General features: G+C 39.1%; 1 protein-coding gene across 1 annotated transcript in view; it reads right to left on the minus strand.

Moving 5' to 3' along the window:
* LOC134537479 (protein trachealess) overlaps positions 1-20,196 on the minus strand; it is a 504,924-nt gene that overhangs the window by 371,274 nt on the left and 113,454 nt on the right. Inside the window, exon 2 of the mRNA XM_063377954.1 lies at positions 4,704-4,736. Within this exon, the coding sequence (XP_063234024.1) occupies positions 4,704-4,736 (33 nt within the window). The remainder of the gene's footprint in view (positions 1-4,703; positions 4,737-20,196) is intronic.

Below are 20,196 nucleotides of genomic sequence, written 5' to 3' on the forward strand. Positions count from 1 at the left end.
TGAAACCTCAAACACCATCAAATATTTTTTTGTAAATATTTTATATTTGAGGAAATTTTTCCAAGAAAAAATATCAACGGGAAGAGAAATTCCAATTACCTACTCCTGTTTAGTTGACAGCAACTACTTTATTCATATTTACATGAAACTATCAAATTAATTTTTGTATCTACATTCTGCTATGATTATCATTTTATTTATTTTGATATTGAAAAAATCCTTTTCATTGAATTTTTCTTAAAAAAACTTACTTTTCTGTGTCTTTTACATATTTCACTCTTGACTCTTAATGTCTTGTTTCGGAATGAATACAGTTTTTTTTTAATTATCGAATTAAGATTCGGATGTGATAAAAAATAGGATAAGGCCAACAACCTAAAAAAAATTCAAGTAACGTATTGAGCGAAAAAAAAAATTAAGTACTGTTACACAGTAACAGGCGTATATAACCACGATGATTATCCACAAATTGGCGTTCTCCGATGTGCGTCGCTGCTAATAGATGAGATTAGCAAGGCTGTCAATGTTGTTTTACCCACACTGGCTCACGCAGTCAGCTGATGCAGGTTTCAGCAAGCATGTTCATCTGCGGGGATTCCGGATTCTCATTATTAGAGACCGGAAAAATTCGCTGTTTCATTTCGTGATAGGCTAGAATCCAAATGCGTTTAACTTTCTGCTGCTTCAGTATTGGACCACAGTTTGCCTGCAGGACTCTGAGCCAATGAATAACCCTTGACGAAAGAAGTTTCAAATCACAAGCCTTCCAGTTGACAGCCAATGAGCAGATGCGATTTTTCCGAGCACATAATAGGATCGTGGAGTATATCCTAGAGGTCATTGAAACAGCTAATTTTTCCAGTCCCTACTCATTATTAGAGACCTGTAAAATTCGCGGATTCATTTCGCGATAGGATAGAGTCCAAATACTTTTGACATTATTTTGCTTCAGTGATTGGGCCACAGTTTACCTGAAGGACTCTGGGCCAATGAAAAATCTTTAACATAAGAATTAGCGAATCACGATCATTCCAGTCAACAGGTGTTACGAGTCGGTAACCAATCAGCAGGTGTAATTTGCACGAGTGCATAGAGGCTCATGAGTCTATCCTTTAGGGGTTTGAAATCGCGAATTTTACAGGTCTCTACTCATTATCACAGAGGTAGAGTCACAGAGGTGTGCGACGTCTTCAGACTGAAGTCCGATCAGGAGACGTCTCTTCCTTCGAAGGCCGAGGCACGGAGGCCCGGACAGGCCGACACACACAGGGTCCAGTTGTCGCTGGGCAGGGACTGTACCCCGGGGCAATAATAAAGCCTGCTGCTTCGCTGCGGTGTAATTATACCCTGGAACGGGCCTGTGATTGATGTGTCGCGTAGAGAGTGCGCCGCATAATTTAGCCGATCTTGGAACCCACCCGCCCCCCCCCCCCCCCCCTCTCCGCTACTTCAACGTCTCGCCACGGCGTCTACCATTATGCCCGGCCGTAATCTATGTTAAAAGCTCGGGACACGGCGCATCCACCCCGCTCTCTCGCGCAACTAACAAAATATTTTTCAATCAATTTTCTTTTTTTTTTCTTCTTCTTTTAATATTTCTCGATTATAATTACGCTCTCCTCCCAGGCAGGCGGGTGCAGCTTTTTTCGGAGTTTCCATTTAATGGGCGTCGAAAAACAATGGATTTTACGAAGTTTTTCTGCCAACATGCATGTAGATTTTCCCTTCTCTCTGTGAGGAGGGAAAATTACAGCCGAGGCCGTACAGGGGGAGCTGTACTTCTGATGAGATTTTTCGAAACGGGATCGAGAAAAGAAAAAACTGTGGAGGAGGGGGAGGAGAGTTTGATTAAACCCATAAAATTTGTTGTTTTTTTTTCTTTTCTTTTCTTTTTTTTTTTTTTCGTATCCGCCCGCAGCTCTAAGTATCGCTTGGCCTGGGAAGATAAGTGCCTACGTAATTAGAAGTAAGTCAACAAAAACCTTTTCGTTGCCACAATTGAAGCGCGCGCGCGCACACGATAATTTTACGTAGACCTGTGTACTCGCTGAAACCACACTCGAGTGCAGTTTTTTACTGACCCCGTTAAACATTTAATGAAAGAAATCAAGAATACTCAAGCATACATTCCTTGAAATACTCTGTTCGAAGAACCAAACATTATTTTTAAAAAAAAAATGGGTGCATGTTATTATGGACGCGCGTAACAGGAAACTAACTTTAATTTCGCATGCAAATAATTATTACAAGTAATATAATAAAAGAACTGGAGTGTTATTAAAAATAGGTACAGTTGGTAGTGTATAAATTCAAACAAGTTAAAAAATAAATAAATACTCAGTATTCAATATTAATATACCTAAACACGCGCATAAAATAATTATTTGTACATATGATTGAAAATCACATATATAACTTATATTTGTATAAAAACTTTTTTTTTGTATGTAGCTTTTTTTTTTCTTTCAAAATTTGATAATTTCATTGCATGGTGCTCTCGCGCATCGTAAAATTCACTCTCATCATTTTTTAATAATGCGCCTAAAAAATTATAACTTCCAAAACATAGTTATTTAAGTGGTAGATAAATAGCCTATCAGTAACTGTCACAAAAAGAAGTGTTCTTATTTCAGACTTCATTTTTTTAATGTTTTGTTAATGCACCAAGAATATTCTTTAGCGTTCATTTTCAAAGTACGTGATCTCAGCGTCTGAAAATTCACAAAGATGGCCGTAAATTTACGAAGATCCCTGGATAATTTGTAAACAGCGTTCTTCATAAATTGAAGATGAAAATTTTTAACAGTGTGGCCGGCAGGGCCACATTTTTACTTGTAATTTATTTTTGTTGCTGGTCTCTAGTTTTATATGGTTTTTTATTTCACGTATTTTTACGCCTTTTTTAATTAATGTTAATTTATCTGTAAATTTTTTTTTATTATATTTGTTTCTGTTAATTAGTTATACGCCGTTTGGTAGCTATCGATTATGAGTTTAAGAATATCGATTGTGTTTCACGTAAATACCACTTGGTGAGCGCCCGGCGGTTGGCTGATGACGTCAGACATTCGGCTTGCCGGGAAGAAAAAAATCAGCTGGGGCGAGGGAGTGCGTGCCGAGCGACCGTCGAGGACAGAGCCATGTGACGGCGCGGACTGGTGTGCCGGACGGCAACGGGCGACGAAGAGTATTGGGTTGGAGGCTCCACGCTGGGTGACAGGGCAATGGATTGCCCTGTGATACTGAACTTATCAAGGTAAAGAGAGGCCGCAATTTTGATTTTTACCCTCGTGGTGCTGCAGTGGTTTTTGGCAAACCTAGTGAACTGTGTATTTTCCCATACTAAATTTTATTTGGACGGAACTTTTATTAGCCAGTTTGGTGAAGAGGCCCATTTGTTTTCACACGTTGTTCCAGTGTGGGATTTTTTTAAAAAAGGTCGCCCGTTTGCCTGTAGTTGTAATAAAAGTATAAGTTTGGAAGAAACGAACATTTTGCAATTTGTTTTTGAGAGTTTGTCTTCGGAATTTGCATACTTAAAGTTGCATTTAGCTAATATATCAGCTTGTGCAGTATTATTAAATGTATGCGATCGGTATTGGACTACATGCGCAGCCTGATGTTGGTTGGTGCGGCCATTCTACGTTTTTAATGAAATCATTGGCAAGTTAATAAAGAAGTAAGACTTTGTTTGAAGCTGATGATAAATACTTCTGTGGTAACATGGTTATGTTACGTGAAGAGTTTTTGCTACATTTCCCTTAAAAATAAGATAATTTTTTTTTGATCATCGTTCACGCCTTTGTGAATTCGTACCTATGGCCCGGCGTGGCATTAGACTCTGGAGTTGGTGAGGAAGGTCAGGAAGCCAGCGTACGCCTAGGATATTAACTTTGTTTTTTTTGGCAAGTCTTTAGCAACGAACATCTGAAGAAAGACTAAACCGTTGATTGAGAGTTTAAGAACTTTATTTAAATAAATTTTTTGTACTTCAGTTTTATTATTGTAGAATTTTTTATATATTTGTATTGATTGTCTTGTTTGTTTTTTTGGTATTAGGGCAGTCAGTAAATTTTGATATTTTATAGTGGCCACGCCTCACGCCCTTATATATTTTTATACTTGTTGTTATCAGTATTTATATTTTTACGATTTTTTAAAGGTTATTGTTAGTATCGCAAATGGGGATAAGATGCTGCCATTATTAACGTCAGCTTTTGTAACTAAGCTTGTATGGTTATGTATAGTAAAAATTATTTTTGCAAATTTCTATTTTTTAATAACATACGTCCAAAGTCTTGCCTCTTGTTTGTTTAATGGGTACTCTGCTATTATAGCCTTTGAATTTTTTGGCCTGACCCCTGGGCAGTGGTGTGGGGAATTTATATTGTTTAGCTTTTTATGCCTGGTTTTAATATTTATTTTTTCCCTTCGCGCCCAGAGTGAGTCGGGGACGCAACCCCTCTTCCAATTAAGGAGGAAGAAGGGTTACAACAGTGTATCTGGTAGACCGTTTAAGTTAACACATATAGTCATATCCTTTTTGTGAACAGAGTACCTAATTGAGGAAAAATTGCTCCATGCGATAAACGCTAAATGCATAACTTGACAAATACATTTGAATAATTTACCAGCATGCTGTACACTAGCAGGTAACTATAATCGACAATAATTGTGGATTTAATTAGTAGATTCCAGCTCACCTGTCCGTCCAGCATAGCGCCTCCTCCCGATACCTGCGAAACAAATAACAATCTTGTCAACATCCAGTATAACTGCGAAACAAATAACAATATTATCAACGTCCGGGATAACTGCGAAACAAATAACAATCTTATCAACGTCCAGGATAACACTTTTGCACAAAGAAAATCTTTATTTGGCTTAGAACAATAAACGAGTTATTAAAAATGTCAGAAAATTGTTGGCATTTAGCCACACAGTTATAAGTCTGCAAGCGATGGGAGTAGATTACTATTATTGCACACACTTGTTGGCTCCTTATCAAGCCAACAATAATACGCACTTCAAAGATGTTAATTTAACTGACCAATTTAGTGATATATATACATATATCTGTGATTTTAAGCTAGACAGGTGGTAATGGGGATGATACAGCGTCATTAGAGGTTTTGATTCAGCACAGACTGATTCGAGCTCTATCTAAAAATAAAAAATAAATAAACTGCTTGCGTGCTGCTGATGATGGCGACTGCAGTGTCGACCGAAACGTTTGCGAGCTCTTCAGTTGGGGGTCGCTGTCAAAAACACAGAGGCCAAGTGCTCACACTGTAATTTTTTTTGTGTAAATGGAACAGAAAAATATCACGTAAAATTACAGATATTTGTAGATTTGTAAATTTACATGAAAACAAATGTATCACTACAAAATAATGTTAGCAGTAATATTGTTTTTCCGGTTTTCCCAGTACCTCCAACAGTTTAATTTTTTTTTTTTTTGTAAATCAATTCCTGACTAAAATAAGCATGATACAATAGAAATGAAGACAAATTGTTGATTATTCGAATTTCTTTTATACGGTTTTAAAAAATAATGCTTGAATGAAACATAGATGAAAATATAAAATTATGCGTTTATTTTCGAAATAGATATTCTGTACTATCTTAAAAAATGCATTTAAGGAAGGGGAAAATAACCACAGTTAATACAGTTAATACATTATTCGCCCGTGCGCGGGCGGTCGCGGAAGGCGGGGCCAGCAGCGGACCGAAGGTGGTGTTGCAGAGGCTGTGCCGCGGTGCTGTACCCGGCCACCCTCGGCCGCAATTACCGCTCGTTGGCCGGCCGTGACGTCAGCGGGCAATCTGCAGGGGCCGGCGGCGTGGGACGCTTCCTGAGCGACGTAGCGCGGCCCGCGGGCGACCGCTCCGTCAGGAACCACCGGCTTTTCAACCGAAGAATTTAACCCAAATAGGCCAAGAGTTCTTCGTAATTTCAAATTAATGAATCGGGGACGCGGCAGTAGGCCAAAACTCACTAGGCCGAAAGGCACTAGGCCGAAAGTCATTTAGCCGAAATGCACTAGGTCGAAAGTCATTCAGCCAAAAGGCACTAAGCCGAAAGTCATTCAGCCGAAAGGCACTACGCCGAAAGGCATTTAGCCGAAAGGCACTAGGTCGAAAGTCATTTAACTGAAAGGCACTAGACCGAAAGGCACTAGGCCGAAAGGCACTAGCCCGTAAGGCACTAGGCCGAAAGGTGAAAAGCACGTACAGACATGATCCATCCGTTGTGGGCTTAACCGTTATTAGTCTCTCAGTTATTAGCGATTCAAATCTGACGGTATTTCTGTCACACAAGAAAGTTCGATCGACTACCACTGTAACGAGCGAATAGCTTTCACGTCAAAAAAAGGTCTTGTTATAATGACAAATAACCCCGATATGAATAGGCTCAGAGTAAAAGCAAGCAGTCGCCGAGTAGCAAGCAGAGCGAAGTAGTTCGAACATCCCTAGTTCCGAGAGTGTGAGAGTATTCAGTTAGCATGTTCTTGTAGAGTCCGTTCAGCGCCTGGGAGTATCGAATAAGCTACGGTCTGGGCGACGAAAGAAACGGCGAACGTGCCACTTCTCGGGGTCTCAACCCTGGCGCTGAACGAGTTCGCGGAACCAGCAGTCCCGCAATCACGAGTTGAAATGATTCCCCTGCACAAGAAATGAGACCGTGGGTACGTCGGGCCAGGGCAGGGAAGGAGGGGTGGGGAGAAGAAGTTAAGATCATCTCGCAAGCGAGGAGAGAAGCCGAGGAAAAACTGGCCTGCCTTTGGCCCGGGCAGATTGGATCCCTGAACGAGAGACGGCCGGACAATGGCTGTAGCGGCGTGGTCATAGAGCATTCATCGGATAGAAAACTGATTTCGTCGCGTGGAAGTAAAAAACAGCTGTTTTTCACAGAATCGTGAGCGTTCCAGGACACGTCATGCACATGAAAATTCGAAATTCTTGTTAATTTTTATAGAGCCAGTATTTTGAACTAATCAAATCAGTCTTTAATTTTTGTTTTTGTTTTTACTGGCTGCCATGATTCTTTCATATGATTTTCCTAAGCAATTTATTGGTATCTAGTCCTTCTAGGTGTATCAAATTACTCAAAATTAAAACTACGAATACTTCACGGATTATTTCTGGTCCAGGCTAAACTTAACGTGTTCCAGACCTACTGACTTAAACCCCCCCCCCCCCCCCCCTGAGCCGATATAACGTCGAAGTATTTTCATCCTTCCGATTATATCGTCCATGACTCGGCTACACCGCGTCGCCTTGTTTACAGCTGGCTCAGGGTCGTCCAAAGACGTGTCGAGAGAGCTGAGGGCAAATCACGAAAGCAAAGTAAGTATAAATGCACGTTTGCTTCGAGTGTGCTAACCAAGTCCGAGTGACACTGCACATGACAAGAAGAAGACACTCTTAGCGTTTACCGGGTCTAAGTTTCGACCACGCTTATCTCCGCCGTTTCTCATAACGCAAGATGTGATGAAAGCGTTCATTGGCGGTCGCTTGCGTTGCGCTCCATCTTCGAGGGACGGGCCTCGTGTGCGAAAAAGACCCCCGGGTGTTGTTGTGCGCGACGGACGAGAGAGTAGAGCGAGGTAGAGCGACGGTAAGTAGAGCCGGTCACCAAATGAGTCCAAATAAATGAGTAGGTACTGGAAAAAATTCGCGGTTTCAATGACCTCTAGGATAGACTCCACGATCCTATTATGTACTCGGAAAAATCGCATCTGCTCATTGGCTACTGACGCGTGAGAACTGTCAACTGGAAGGCTTGTGATTTGAAACTTCTTTCGTCAAGGGTTATTCATTGGCTCAGAGTCCTGCAGGCAAACTGTGGTCCGATACTGGAGCAGCAGAAAGTTAAACTCATTTGGATTCTAGCCTATCACGAAATGAAACCGCGAATTTTTCCGGTCTCTAGAAATTAGAACGTTCCTTGGAGATAGGCGGTAGTTGCACGGAACGAACCGCACTCAGAGGCGTCGTTGGGACAAGTGTCAAAGTTTGCAAGCGCCCCCCCCCCCCCCCTTCCTTTTCATCTCTCCGAAGCCCTTTGCCGGGAGCAGGAGAGGCGCTCACAATCGCGCTATTAGAATGTCATTACCAGCGCGCGGGATCACTTTAATGGCCGTCAAATGGCGCTCGACGACCGCCCAACAAGTTTTCATCGCGACGCGCCGCTTCCAGCCGCGCTGACCACGGAATGAATACGTTATGTCCCAGTTTCATCGCGGTGATCGTTCGGTGCATGCCAATATTTCAAACCTGTAATTCCCCCCTTTTTGACGTGATAACGTCTTATAAAACGATGAACGCCGGCTACACGCACGAAAAAGCCTGACCCATTGTCACTTTACGCCTGAGCCGAGCGTGCAAGAACCGGCCAACCACCGTGCGAGAAAATCTTATATAATATCAAACAGGCTTTTTAACTAATTGTTTATGATTATATTTAAACAAATTATTTAAATTAAATTTGCAAAAACTGTAAATAATATTTGAAAATTAAAAAGTATGCAATTTTTCATCAATGTTTATATAATTACTTATTACGTAAAATTATCGTCCGTAAACCGACTTTACAGACAACCCCCTTTTATGTATATACTCACGCTTGTATCCTAATTATTCGAGGACTATTGTTAAAAGCCATGTACTTTTCGCGAAAAAAATTGTCCAGATCAGCTGTATTTAGCGTCGTATGTGTTGCTGGCTGTCAGCACACCAATCACAGCCATCCAGTGCGGAAACAAACGCATCCTGAATGACCCGTACACGTTTGCGTCCGCACGGAATAGTGTGAGTGTACTGTGTGCCTGCCATAAACTACGTTACCTGAGGGAAGCTCAAACAATCACGATATGCAGTCAAGATATCTTTTTCGGGGATTACGCATGCCCCTACTAATTATTTAAGGAGCCTATTCGTGACTGTCGGGAGTTTCGCGAACCTGCCTAGTAAACCAGGGGGGCTGTCATAACTTAGGAACACCTAAGATAAGAATTTTTATTCTAACTTGTGCCTGTAAGTAGCGTGTTTCTAAGTTGTGATGTTTTCTAAGTTCTGTGGTTCGGCAATTGTGTATTTCCATGTTACGTGTCTCTATGGGGTGTGTATCCTGCGTGTTTCTAAGTTCTGTGGTTCGGCCATTGTGTGTTCCCATGTTACGTGTATCTAAGGGGTGTGTACCCTGCGTGTTTCTAAGTTGTGGTGTTTTCTAAGTTCTTTGGTTCAGCCATTGTGTGCTTTTTAGTTACGCGTCTCTAAGGGGCGTGTATCCTGCGTGTTTCTAAGTTGTGTTGTTTTTTAAGTTCTGTGGTTCGGTCAGGGGCGGAGCCAGGGGGGGGTTTTAGGGGTTCAACCCCCCTCCCCTTAGCACCAAATCTTTAATTAATTTCTTATTCATTACTCAAAAAAAATATTAAAATTAATAAAATTTTTACCATTACAATATTTAAATTTAAGTACCGAAAACTGCTAAAATAGCACTATTTTACACCTAACGAATCCTAATTTTCCCGGGAGGGACCCTCCCCCCCCCCCCACCCCCCACTTTAATACAGGGGGGCATGCTTCTTAACACCCCCCCATACACAAATCCTGGCTACGCCACTGGGTTCGGCCATTGTGTGTTTCTATATCACGTGTCTCTAAGGGGTGTGTTTCTAAGGAGGAAAGCTACAGGTTCGCGGCGACGTCTAGCCCGTGGCGAGGTGAGAGTTGTTGCCGGAGGTGTGCCCGCTCATTACGCATTCTCCCCCCTGGATAGGTGGTGACATGATGGTAGGAGGGGGGGCGGCTGTAAAGAGCAGGCGGCGCTAGCCGGCACTACACGCCACGTGGCGCTGCGCGTCTTTACGGCAGGGGCATGACACGCAACCCGCATAGCAGGTGCCGCGACAACCCCTCCCGGCACCCCGCAGACATTCCTGACATGCCTTACATCCCGGACCAGTCGCCGACTTTTATTGTTACAGCAGTGTGCACAAGAAAATATAATATAGTTACGTATGACACAGGTCGAAGGAAATTTTAAGTAGTGCAATAAAAAAAATATGTCTGAATAATTCGTTATAAACGCTCTTCTTGAATTTGTGAATCTATAGTTTATAACTTAAGGCTTGGTCGCACACGCAATGTTGATTTTTTTTTTTTGTTGTTTTTCTTTGTCATTAGTTTTTATATGTGCTATTTTTAACATTTCAACTTCGTACTTCCCTTGAATTTGTTGACCTAACACAAAATTTTTCAAAGGATTACAAATATTTCCAAAGCCTTCGTGTGTTGATATTTGCTCAGACGTTTTACACCAAAATATATTACAGTAAGTGAACAATTTTTGAAAATATTTATGGCAGAACAAAACGTCAACGGAGGTATAGAGTGTGACACAGATCCCTGATATTACTAATGTAGCCGTAATCTTCACTAATTTCACACTGCGGGTTATTCCGCTACAGAATTCTCAGTCATGTATTTTTATTACGTTAAATAAATTTTTTGTTTAGGACTGTTTTTTTTCTTGGCATGGTTTTGAGGCCTTACTTAAGGCGCTCGAGTTTAAAGTCGGAGATCGCAGAAGGGAGTACCAACTAAATGCAGTGAGAAGTACGGTCCCTAGGCAAAAAAGAATGACCTGGATAATAATTGAAAACATCACTGCCTGTTTACTATTTAATATTTTCGCTTGGCATCGGCTTGGTACATTGAAATACAGAACCATTTACACAAATCTGCAGAAGATCTAGATCTCGCATTAAAGAAAAGGACATCTAAAGTAATCACATATTATAAACACTATATTACGGGTAATTATACAAATATTTAGAAAGCATTAGTTTTTCCCTAACAGGTCCGTTGATTACAATCCTGGATGACGTAATTGTCTATAACTGTTGTTTAGGCACAATTCCCAATGTTTTGGTCAAAGCGGACTCTCGTTTCGACGTAATTATGCGAGTCTCACATCCCGCACCACAGCAATGTGTTAAGTCTGGCTTGCAGTTTACGTAAATTCTCACGTAACGTAAAAAGGAGAAGTAGAGTTTATTTCGCCACATTACGATTCAAGAAACTAGCAAGATAATGAATTTGAGTTTATGATCAGTCAAGTCTCTCTGCTCATTGTTTTTCCTTGAAAAACCAACCCGGTGTCCGGCTGTTAATAGCGGTTGCGTCGAGGCTTACTTGTAGTTGCGCAGCATGGTGGACGATAACCCGGGCTGGGCACTCGTCGATGCGTAGGTGAATGGAACAGCCTTTCCATTTTAGCAGCGGCGCAACACGCCAGCACCCGCTAGCCGAAGTCGACTCCACCAGCCGCCAGCACCGTCTCCACGCTCGCCAGCCGCAGACCGTCGCAGGTTAACGCGTCACCATGACGTCATAAGGCTTCGCGCGCCGCGCGGTGTTGGCTCGCGGAAACACACACAAGCGCAGCGCCGTGAATGTCCGTAATGCTTATGTTTTAATCAATCTTCAGGACGAAAATGAACCAAGTGCCAAACATATGATATAATTAATTACCAAATTAAAAGGAGGCGTGGCAAACGCCTCAGTTTTGCACGGATCCTCAAGGCGACAGACCTCCGAGATTAAGAGGTGTCTCCGAGATTAAGAGGTGTGATGAAAACATACGGTGAATTAATATTTATAGCAGTAACTGCTAAAGCCACAACTGTTTGAAGTAATAAGCCCAATAGCCTGGTAAGTTGAGATAGTCCGTGTCAAGTTTATTGGGCCAAGTAAGTATAACCTCTAACGCGCGTACATAAGTAAACGCGCTTTTTTTCGCTAACGTACATAAGTTTTCAACAAAAACTCGCTTATTAAGTCGATCTATCTCAACAAACCTTTTTTTACGCAGACATCTAAATACCGTTATAAGGTCTGGGTCGCGAAGTTTCACTGAACGGAAAGGACGAGTTGACTAGAAAATGCGAAGAAAAGACACCGAGTCTTATAGTCGAGACGTTATCAAGGCGAGACGTAAATAGGTTTAGACTTTTTCGTTACGGTCAAAATTTCTGTCCTGGTGTCCGTATGTCTCGTTCTGAATTTAATGACGTTTTACGTCTGAATTCACCGACAAAAATTCGGCTTCAATTTTTATCACGACAAAATTAAGTTGAAATAATAAAATGCGATTTATGATGTAAAGCGCTTCCCAATGCTGGTAAGCGTCTTTCAACTTTTTTACTGTAAATCATAGATAAAATATTGATAGATCAACAAGCGTCTGAATTATGTTTGACTGAATGAAGCTAAAACTACTGCGAATTTTGTCACTGTAGCAAAATTTTTGTGGCGTGTTACTATCCCCAATTATTTCAATGACATAAATTTGCTACATAATTACCGGGTGTTGTAAACCTCATTCAATTAAACACAATCTGAATGCTCAGTTTTATATCATAAAAAAACTTATTTTTTATATTATTTACAGTAAAAATGTATTGTTCAGCTCTTGTATAAAGATATACACGGGAGCGCGGAAGACTGAAATACTAGATTTATACTGCCATAATGGAAGAAATCCGTCTGGCCTCTTCGAAAAAGGCGGAAAAGTACCATAACGGAAGCTGCCATAACGAGGCGGAATTCTGCCATATTTTCTTAAACACTCCATGGAATTAGTACAGCGGCATTGCTCTCGAAGTAGTGTATAGAATACTCGGTAGATAGCTCTGTCAACCCTCTAGCTGTTTCGCAGGTTAACTTTTAAGCCTACAGATAACACTTCTGACTGTCATAGTTGCAATCACAAATCACCGCATAGATCGCGCACTAGTAGAAACAAATGTTTTCAAAAATGAGTTATAGGGAGCAGTAGGTACTTGTAAAAAAAATTGTAGTTTTCCATTATGGCACTGCCATAACTTAAAAGGACAAAGGGGAATTCTGCCAAAATTTCTTATACATTCTACGAAATAAGGAAAACGCCCTTACTCGTAAAATCGTAATATAACTAGCTTCATAGAATTTACATTTTTCCACACTGGAATAGTTAAAATAATTGTAGATATCTAATTAATTAATGAGTGCAAATACAACACAAATGTTATGTAATGTTTTCATTATTACGGTGATAGAAAACAAAAAAAAACATCAGAAATTAGGGTTTTTAATAACCAAATTAAATTATTTAAAGTCTACAAAATGTATTTTTAAGATGCTGAAATGCGAGGCGCTCTAGGGGAATCACAGGCTCGTATCTTGGTGGGCTTTGCACAGGCTTGCAGTCTTTCAAAAATTTAAGTATTTTTTTTTAGGAAATAAAAAATATATTACTATGCGTAGCATTTTATTCTGCTTCATTAAAGCTGTCAGATTCAGTCTTTGTGCCTTACAGCACCTATAAACAAATTATGACATAAAATAACAACAAAAAAAGACATACACAGATGCATATCAATAAATTTGCGACAAAACACAAAATAACAGAAATAAAAGATTTTGAAAGTTCATGTTAACTAATTGGTTACTTTGGTTTTCACAAAAATCTTAAACAGAAACTAAAATGGTGTATACAAAATAAATATGTAGATTTTAAAATAACTTCATGCTTAAGTTTTTTACCAATGAATGTTTCTAGATTATTTAAATGATTTTAAATTTTTTATATTTTCTAATGGTTTTTAAAGTGTAATTAATTCTGTTTTTAATCCAAACCGTGATATTATGACTGAACCAACAAAAATGGTAATAAAATATGTATAATAAAAAGTGCATCACTGATTTAACGTTAATAAATATAAAATGCAAATAGTTTATATAGGAACTAGCTGCCCGACCCGGCTTCGCACGGCTATACTAATGGAAAAAAATTAAGCCACTTCTCCCATTTACAGTAATGGTAAATTAAAAAAATTCAGTGGAAATTTATTACAATGCTGTATAATGTACCGGAGAGAAAATGAATAGCACCGATGGTTTACCGACTCGTGCACGCAACGTACAGCTGATGTACCCGTACTTCGCTACGGCAGTTTACAGGCAGATCACTCTTGCGCCGCTCATTATACATGCCCCTCCTTGTGGGTACGCCACTGCCGCGCGATGCCCGTTGCCATGGAGACGCAGAAGGCATGAACAATGCAAAATCCTGTTCTCATGCAGACAAAGTACCCACTGTTGCCTGGTTTTAACCACCCGTGGGATCTAATTTTCGGACAATGTCATCCTGCGTAACATAAGGTACATTACTGTGAAGTTTCAAGTCTGTAAAATATATATACTTGAAAAAAAGGGCAATTTTTGATATTTAAAGTACCCGCCAAAATTTCAACGGTGATGAGGACTGCACTAACAATGAAATAGTCGTTGCCATAGAGACGAATGAAGCATCAACAAAGCAACAGCCGTTGCCATGGTGATTTCCTACCAGAAACTGGAAATTTTGATATATTACGCCCCAGAAAATCCCCTTGGGATCGGATTTCCGCACAATCCGTTCTTAGTGAGCGTCTACATCACAAAATGAGTAACTATGCTAAATTTCAAGTCAATCGTGTGTATAGTTTTAGAGATCTCGTGATGAGTGAGTCAGTGAGTGGTATTTTATCCCCTTGGGGGTAAAATTAATCAAAATCTTTCTTAGCGGATGCCTACGTCATAACATCTACCTGCATGCCAAATTTCATCCCGATCCGTCCAGTGGTTTGGGCTGTGCGTTGATAGATCACTATGTCAGTCAGTCAGTCACCTTTGAGTTATATATATTTAGATGTAGCATATTCAAAATAATTTAAATGCTGGAAAATTTTAAATATTAAATTAAGAACTTTTTTCTGCATACTTTAATTTATATTCTTATTAAAATTAGTTGATGCAGAGAAAGTTATAAATTTATTAAGACCTAATTATTAAGCTAATAGTATTATCTACACGTTGGCATACAAGATAACTCGAAAGTCTTAAAAGAGGTTACCACGTGACTATAAATATTATTTCGTCAAAAACTTATATAATACTACATAACAAAGGGATTGGTCAATAGTTTGTGACTAAAATTTAACTGTCAACAATACTTCAAGAAAATATATACCGATAAATGGTTGATAACACAACTGACTAATACACACTTAATTCAAATATTTTATGTACAAAAGTAAATATTTCGAATGTTTGCTTACTTTATTTATAACATGGTGGAATGATAATGCTACAGTTACTTAAAACTAAAACTACAAAAAATATTTTTTGCAAAACTCCGTTCCCCCGGAGAAACCTCCGGAATGGCCACCGCATGGGGAGCCCAAGAAAAGAAACGGGCTCCCCATTTGGAAGCCACCTGGAAGGTTTTTTTCTGTTCCACCCACCGTTTCTTTGGTAGCCTGACTTGTTACAAAGGATTGTATTCCTACCAGAGAAAATGCCACCATTTCGTCTGGGCAATCCGCCTTGGAGGAGCCGGGGCGCGAACCCGGGTCCTACAAGTCACAAGGCAGGCGCTCTACCCCAGAACCAGAGTGGTAGAGCGGGTACTTGGAGTCTTCTTAACAATCACATGATGTTATTCCACTCGTTAACTGTAGTTTTGTGTTTCATTAACACGTGCAGTAACATCTAACCTCGGTAACGAACAAATTAATGTGTTTTGGTATGTTGTGCGTTCAGCATGAATTATGTAATTTCATAACAGTGAAATATAATTTGTATAATTAGTCTGGCAATTTTTTAGTTGATTTCCAGCAAACAATCTTACAGTCCAGCTGTACAATATTTATATAGAAATATAGACTAGTAAAAAATAGGTACGTAAGAGCTTTCACTGTCGATGGTAAAGTTATTTTGAAATAAATGTTAGATATTGAAAGAGTGTGTTTAGTTAAAATATGTGTGTGCTTACAAGCATGAAGTTATTGTATAAACATTTTATCTATATGGTTTTTTAAGCCACTTTTGGTTTTCTTTTGTTTTGCCGTGCTTAATATGCGCAGCTAATACTGGAAAGCTATTCAAACAACTGTTTGCAAATAACTTTAAATATTGGAAGTACTGAGCAAAACAAAGCATAAATGTTAACACAAATGTGTAGTCATAGAGTTAATTTCATGTAAATATACACATTAAATATGTAATTTTTCATGAACATTTATTTCTGTTCCATTTACAAATGAAAATTTACGGTGCACAACGGCAAACAGAATAACTCAACGAAGAAACTTAACAGATAAAAATTGAAAAAAAAAACGCCTATACAGAGACGCACAGGTGGACCCAGCGATGTGAATAAACTGTGATAACAGCACAGACGAACATCGTAAGCAACATTTAAGCGAAAAAATATATTTTTTGAAAACCACAACGATGAAAGCGCAGAGTAACACAGAATATGAGTCCTAAGAGAACAGTTGTGACGTATCGGGAAAAATATATATTCCCTTCTTATTAAGGCACAAACAGACTAAGGTTTGTCATGACATAGTTTAATGAGTAATGGAGTATGTCCGAAACTACATCTTGAATTAATTTACCTATTATTTAAAATGAATGTTGTTTGTCAGTTGAAATTTTATTTAATGAACTATACTATTTTTTTTTTTAATTTACATAGATACTGACTTTCTTTAAACATATTTGTTTAATCGCTTTAGATTAGCTTCACCTGTATGTTTGTTTGTATGTTTGTAACCGAATCCTTTGCACTCGATTTTGGACCTCTTTAAACGGACAGATTTAATCTAAACTTCGTACACTTATCGAGGACCAGTGACAATACACTAATTTAATAAGTTTATCTCATTATCCTGATTAGGATCGACAGGATTAAATAATTTCCTCATCCAGCCTCTGTGTGAGAGCAAGTGAGACAACCGTGCAGTCGGCGCATGCGTACCGTCTACCTACTTTCCAGCCCGAGCACTCGGGGTATTAGTATTATTACAATACATCCTCGACAGTTGGTTTGCTGGCCGAGTGGATTAAGACGCGGGTCAGCTTACGGAATCACGGGACGTGAGTTCTAATACTGACCACGGCTGAAAACAATTTTTTTTTGTTTTCTTTTCAACAAATTTTGGGATGGGTGCCGTAAATCCAACTGTAATACTTATTTTAAAAAAAAGCGTGGGGTGCTTTTTAAGATATTATGAAAATGATAATCCTTCTACTCATATCTGGCAATAAAATAATTAATAAAACTATTGACACCATGCACCCCACGCTTTTTTTACAATAAAATACTTTTTTTATTTTACACTATTTTTAATTCAAATGTATTAAAATTTATTTTCTATCTTTTAGTTGGATTTTCTATAAAAGCGTGTTTTTTTTAAGTTTTCTAAACTATTATTTATTTGTTTATTTTATGTGTATATTTGTCAAGTATAAGTGTATAAGTGTCAAGAGCGTAGTTAAAAAAAAGGGGGGGGGGGAGTAGGATTGCCAGATTTATTTAAACAAAGAATTTTATTTTACAAAAATTACAATAGCAGAAATTTCAAAAAACACTTAAGGGATCTTCAACTAGCCTAAATATGTATTTTCAAACATTATCTTAGCTTCTGCCCTCCCCTTCCACAAATACTGGCTACACCCATGGTAAATGTGTAAACAAATCACATGTACTTACACGCACTAGTACACGATGTACTCAAAACACGTGAATTAAAATTTTGTTGACTGTAATGTTTGAAAAAATAGTAGTTTTATTTATATTAGATGTCAATAATTTTTTAAGACATGTGACAGCCTACATGAAGTACTCTAGTCTGAAACTATGTATTTGTACTGCTATGCAATGATCGTACACTCACTTCTGTAGCATGGGGCATTAATACAAGACAATCTTAAGATGAGAAAAGATACACTAACGAAGTTTATGGACCGAGTCGTAAGACACTAGATTCATATTCAAGAGAACACAGGTTCAAATCCCGGCTGGCCATTGTCATATCGTGTTATTAAGTCTTAAAATTAACAGCTAAACATATAGTTACCAGAACAGATGAAAAGGTCTGTATCATCTTGCTTTAATATTTTCCTAACTATATAGGCTTCGGCCTGACACGCACTTAAGAGTATTTCCTACCTAGACCTCCCAATCACTTAGTGTTAATTTAGGTTAGGAAAAAAAATTCTGTTCAATGAGTAGCGCGGTATTGGTGTGTTTGTGTATAGAGAACCGACAACACTGGGCAGTACCGATTGTACGTTCACCAAAAAAAAAAAACATTAATGTTGATATTATGCCTTCGATATCTCATATCACAGACCAATGTTAAATAAACTTTTCGTCGAATATTAATTGAAATGAATAGTAAGCTACCATTTAGCGAACGTTTTGCATTAAAATTTTTAGTACGTAGTCACTGTCTTGTGATTATTGTTTTTATTTTAAACCATTACACTAAAAGCGACTCGCTGACAAAGACGTTTCACGCGAAACCAACGGCCGCGAGTCCCGATACAGCCCCGCCGATTTTTTCTGTTGATTCCTGAAATAATTCTAGAAAATTGGTAGGATGCTTCCTTACTGTAGGTCATGGCTAATTCCTTTCACGTTGTCGCTCTACTGTGGCGTTGTGATTGGCCGTCTGCATTGACCTCGTTATTAATCTGTTCACGGACAAGCAAGCATTTCAGAAAAAGAAGAAATATAATATCGGAAATAGGTTATTCCTCTAGTAAACATACATAAAAATGATTCCAAGGCTTTCACAAATTAATACTCTGAAAATTTTTCACTTAACCAGCTCATTTGAGTATTTATAAATGATTTCGTAGTCATTGACGCAATTAAAATGTAGGCCTAATTTCACAACTACATAATAAAACTTAAACAGCAAACGTGAATTCTCCTCAAGTAAAATATAACAAATATTCCGTATTCATAGTTCTCAGGTTGGAAATGTTGTAATTGTTTTTATCTATTCTTAACGGCAATTGTTTTCCTTTAGATCTATATGTTATAATACTCTTCTAGTGGTTTTCTAGTCACATGCTAAAAACATAATTCTGGAATCAAAATATCGCGTGACAACCCCGACACGACAAAAACAACACCACAACCATTAAGAAGTAAGGTCGTAGTGAAGTCAGCCACGAAAATTGAACACCAACAGCCCATCAGAAACATAATATGGGTATCATTAATGATGTAGTATAGTAAACATTTTTTTCTGTGAAATCATTCATGCTTAAGTTTATTTTATCTTTCTTTTGATAGACATGACTAAAATAAAATCAATTGAATTTACACCTCAGTACTATAGATGGCTATACACCTGATGGTGACAATCTCTCGTGGCATTTTAAACATATGATATAAATCATGCAATATTTTACTTATTTAACAGTCGGTTGTTAGGGAATTGTGATTTTCGGTCACTAGATTGCATTTCCTTCCAACTTGTGACCTGGATTTAACACATGAATTAGAATCACAAGACTTTGTATGCTGCTTGTTTCTACAAATTCTTTCTAAGATAACATACATGATTTACTCGTGTCTTTCGAGTATTAGGACTGTGTGGTTGCGTTTTAACTTATGGTAGTTTTACATTATGGCACTTTTCCGTCGCCCTCAGGCGGAATTATACGATTATGGTTGTTTTCCTACCTAGCGACGTATTCTATACGCTACTTCGAGAGCAAAGCAGCTGTAATCATTCCATGGAGTGTATAAATAAATATGGCAGAATTCGGTCTCGTTGTGGCAGTTTTCCGTTATGGTACTTTCCGCCTTTTTTTTCGAAGAGGCCAGGCGGAATTCCGTCATTATGGCATGGCAGTCTTCCGTCGTCCCATGTACCTACACTAGACTTGGGAAACACTTTAGACCAGTAAGTTATCACCCTTATTTACTCTTGACGAACTTGCGTTCGCAGCTTGTCGCTCGAATTCCGACTCATCCTGTATGGTTAAAACCACTGCGAAAGGTGTTTTTTTTCTTTCTTTCCCCCCCCCCCCCCATCCACCCAAACACACGCTTCCACTTCGCGTCATTCACGCCTGACAATATTTCCTTCGGCATGCGGCGCGCGCGGGCGCGGAAGGCCGTTATGGAAAAAAAAAAACCACTTCGCTTTCCCTTGCGGGGGGGCCTCGTCGAGTTTGAGAGTGTAACCAGAAGTTGCGGGGCACGGCGATTTGCTTGCAGGCAGTTCAACAGCGGGGTGCCCCACACACACGCACCCCAAACCCCCTCTCTTTGTTACCCAACGGCTCCTTCACACA

Source organism: Bacillus rossius, chromosome 12 (genome assembly GCF_032445375.1).
Source record: "Bacillus rossius redtenbacheri isolate Brsri chromosome 12, Brsri_v3, whole genome shotgun sequence".
In the NCBI taxonomy this organism is placed as follows: Eukaryota; Metazoa; Arthropoda; class Insecta; order Phasmatodea; family Bacillidae; genus Bacillus; species Bacillus rossius.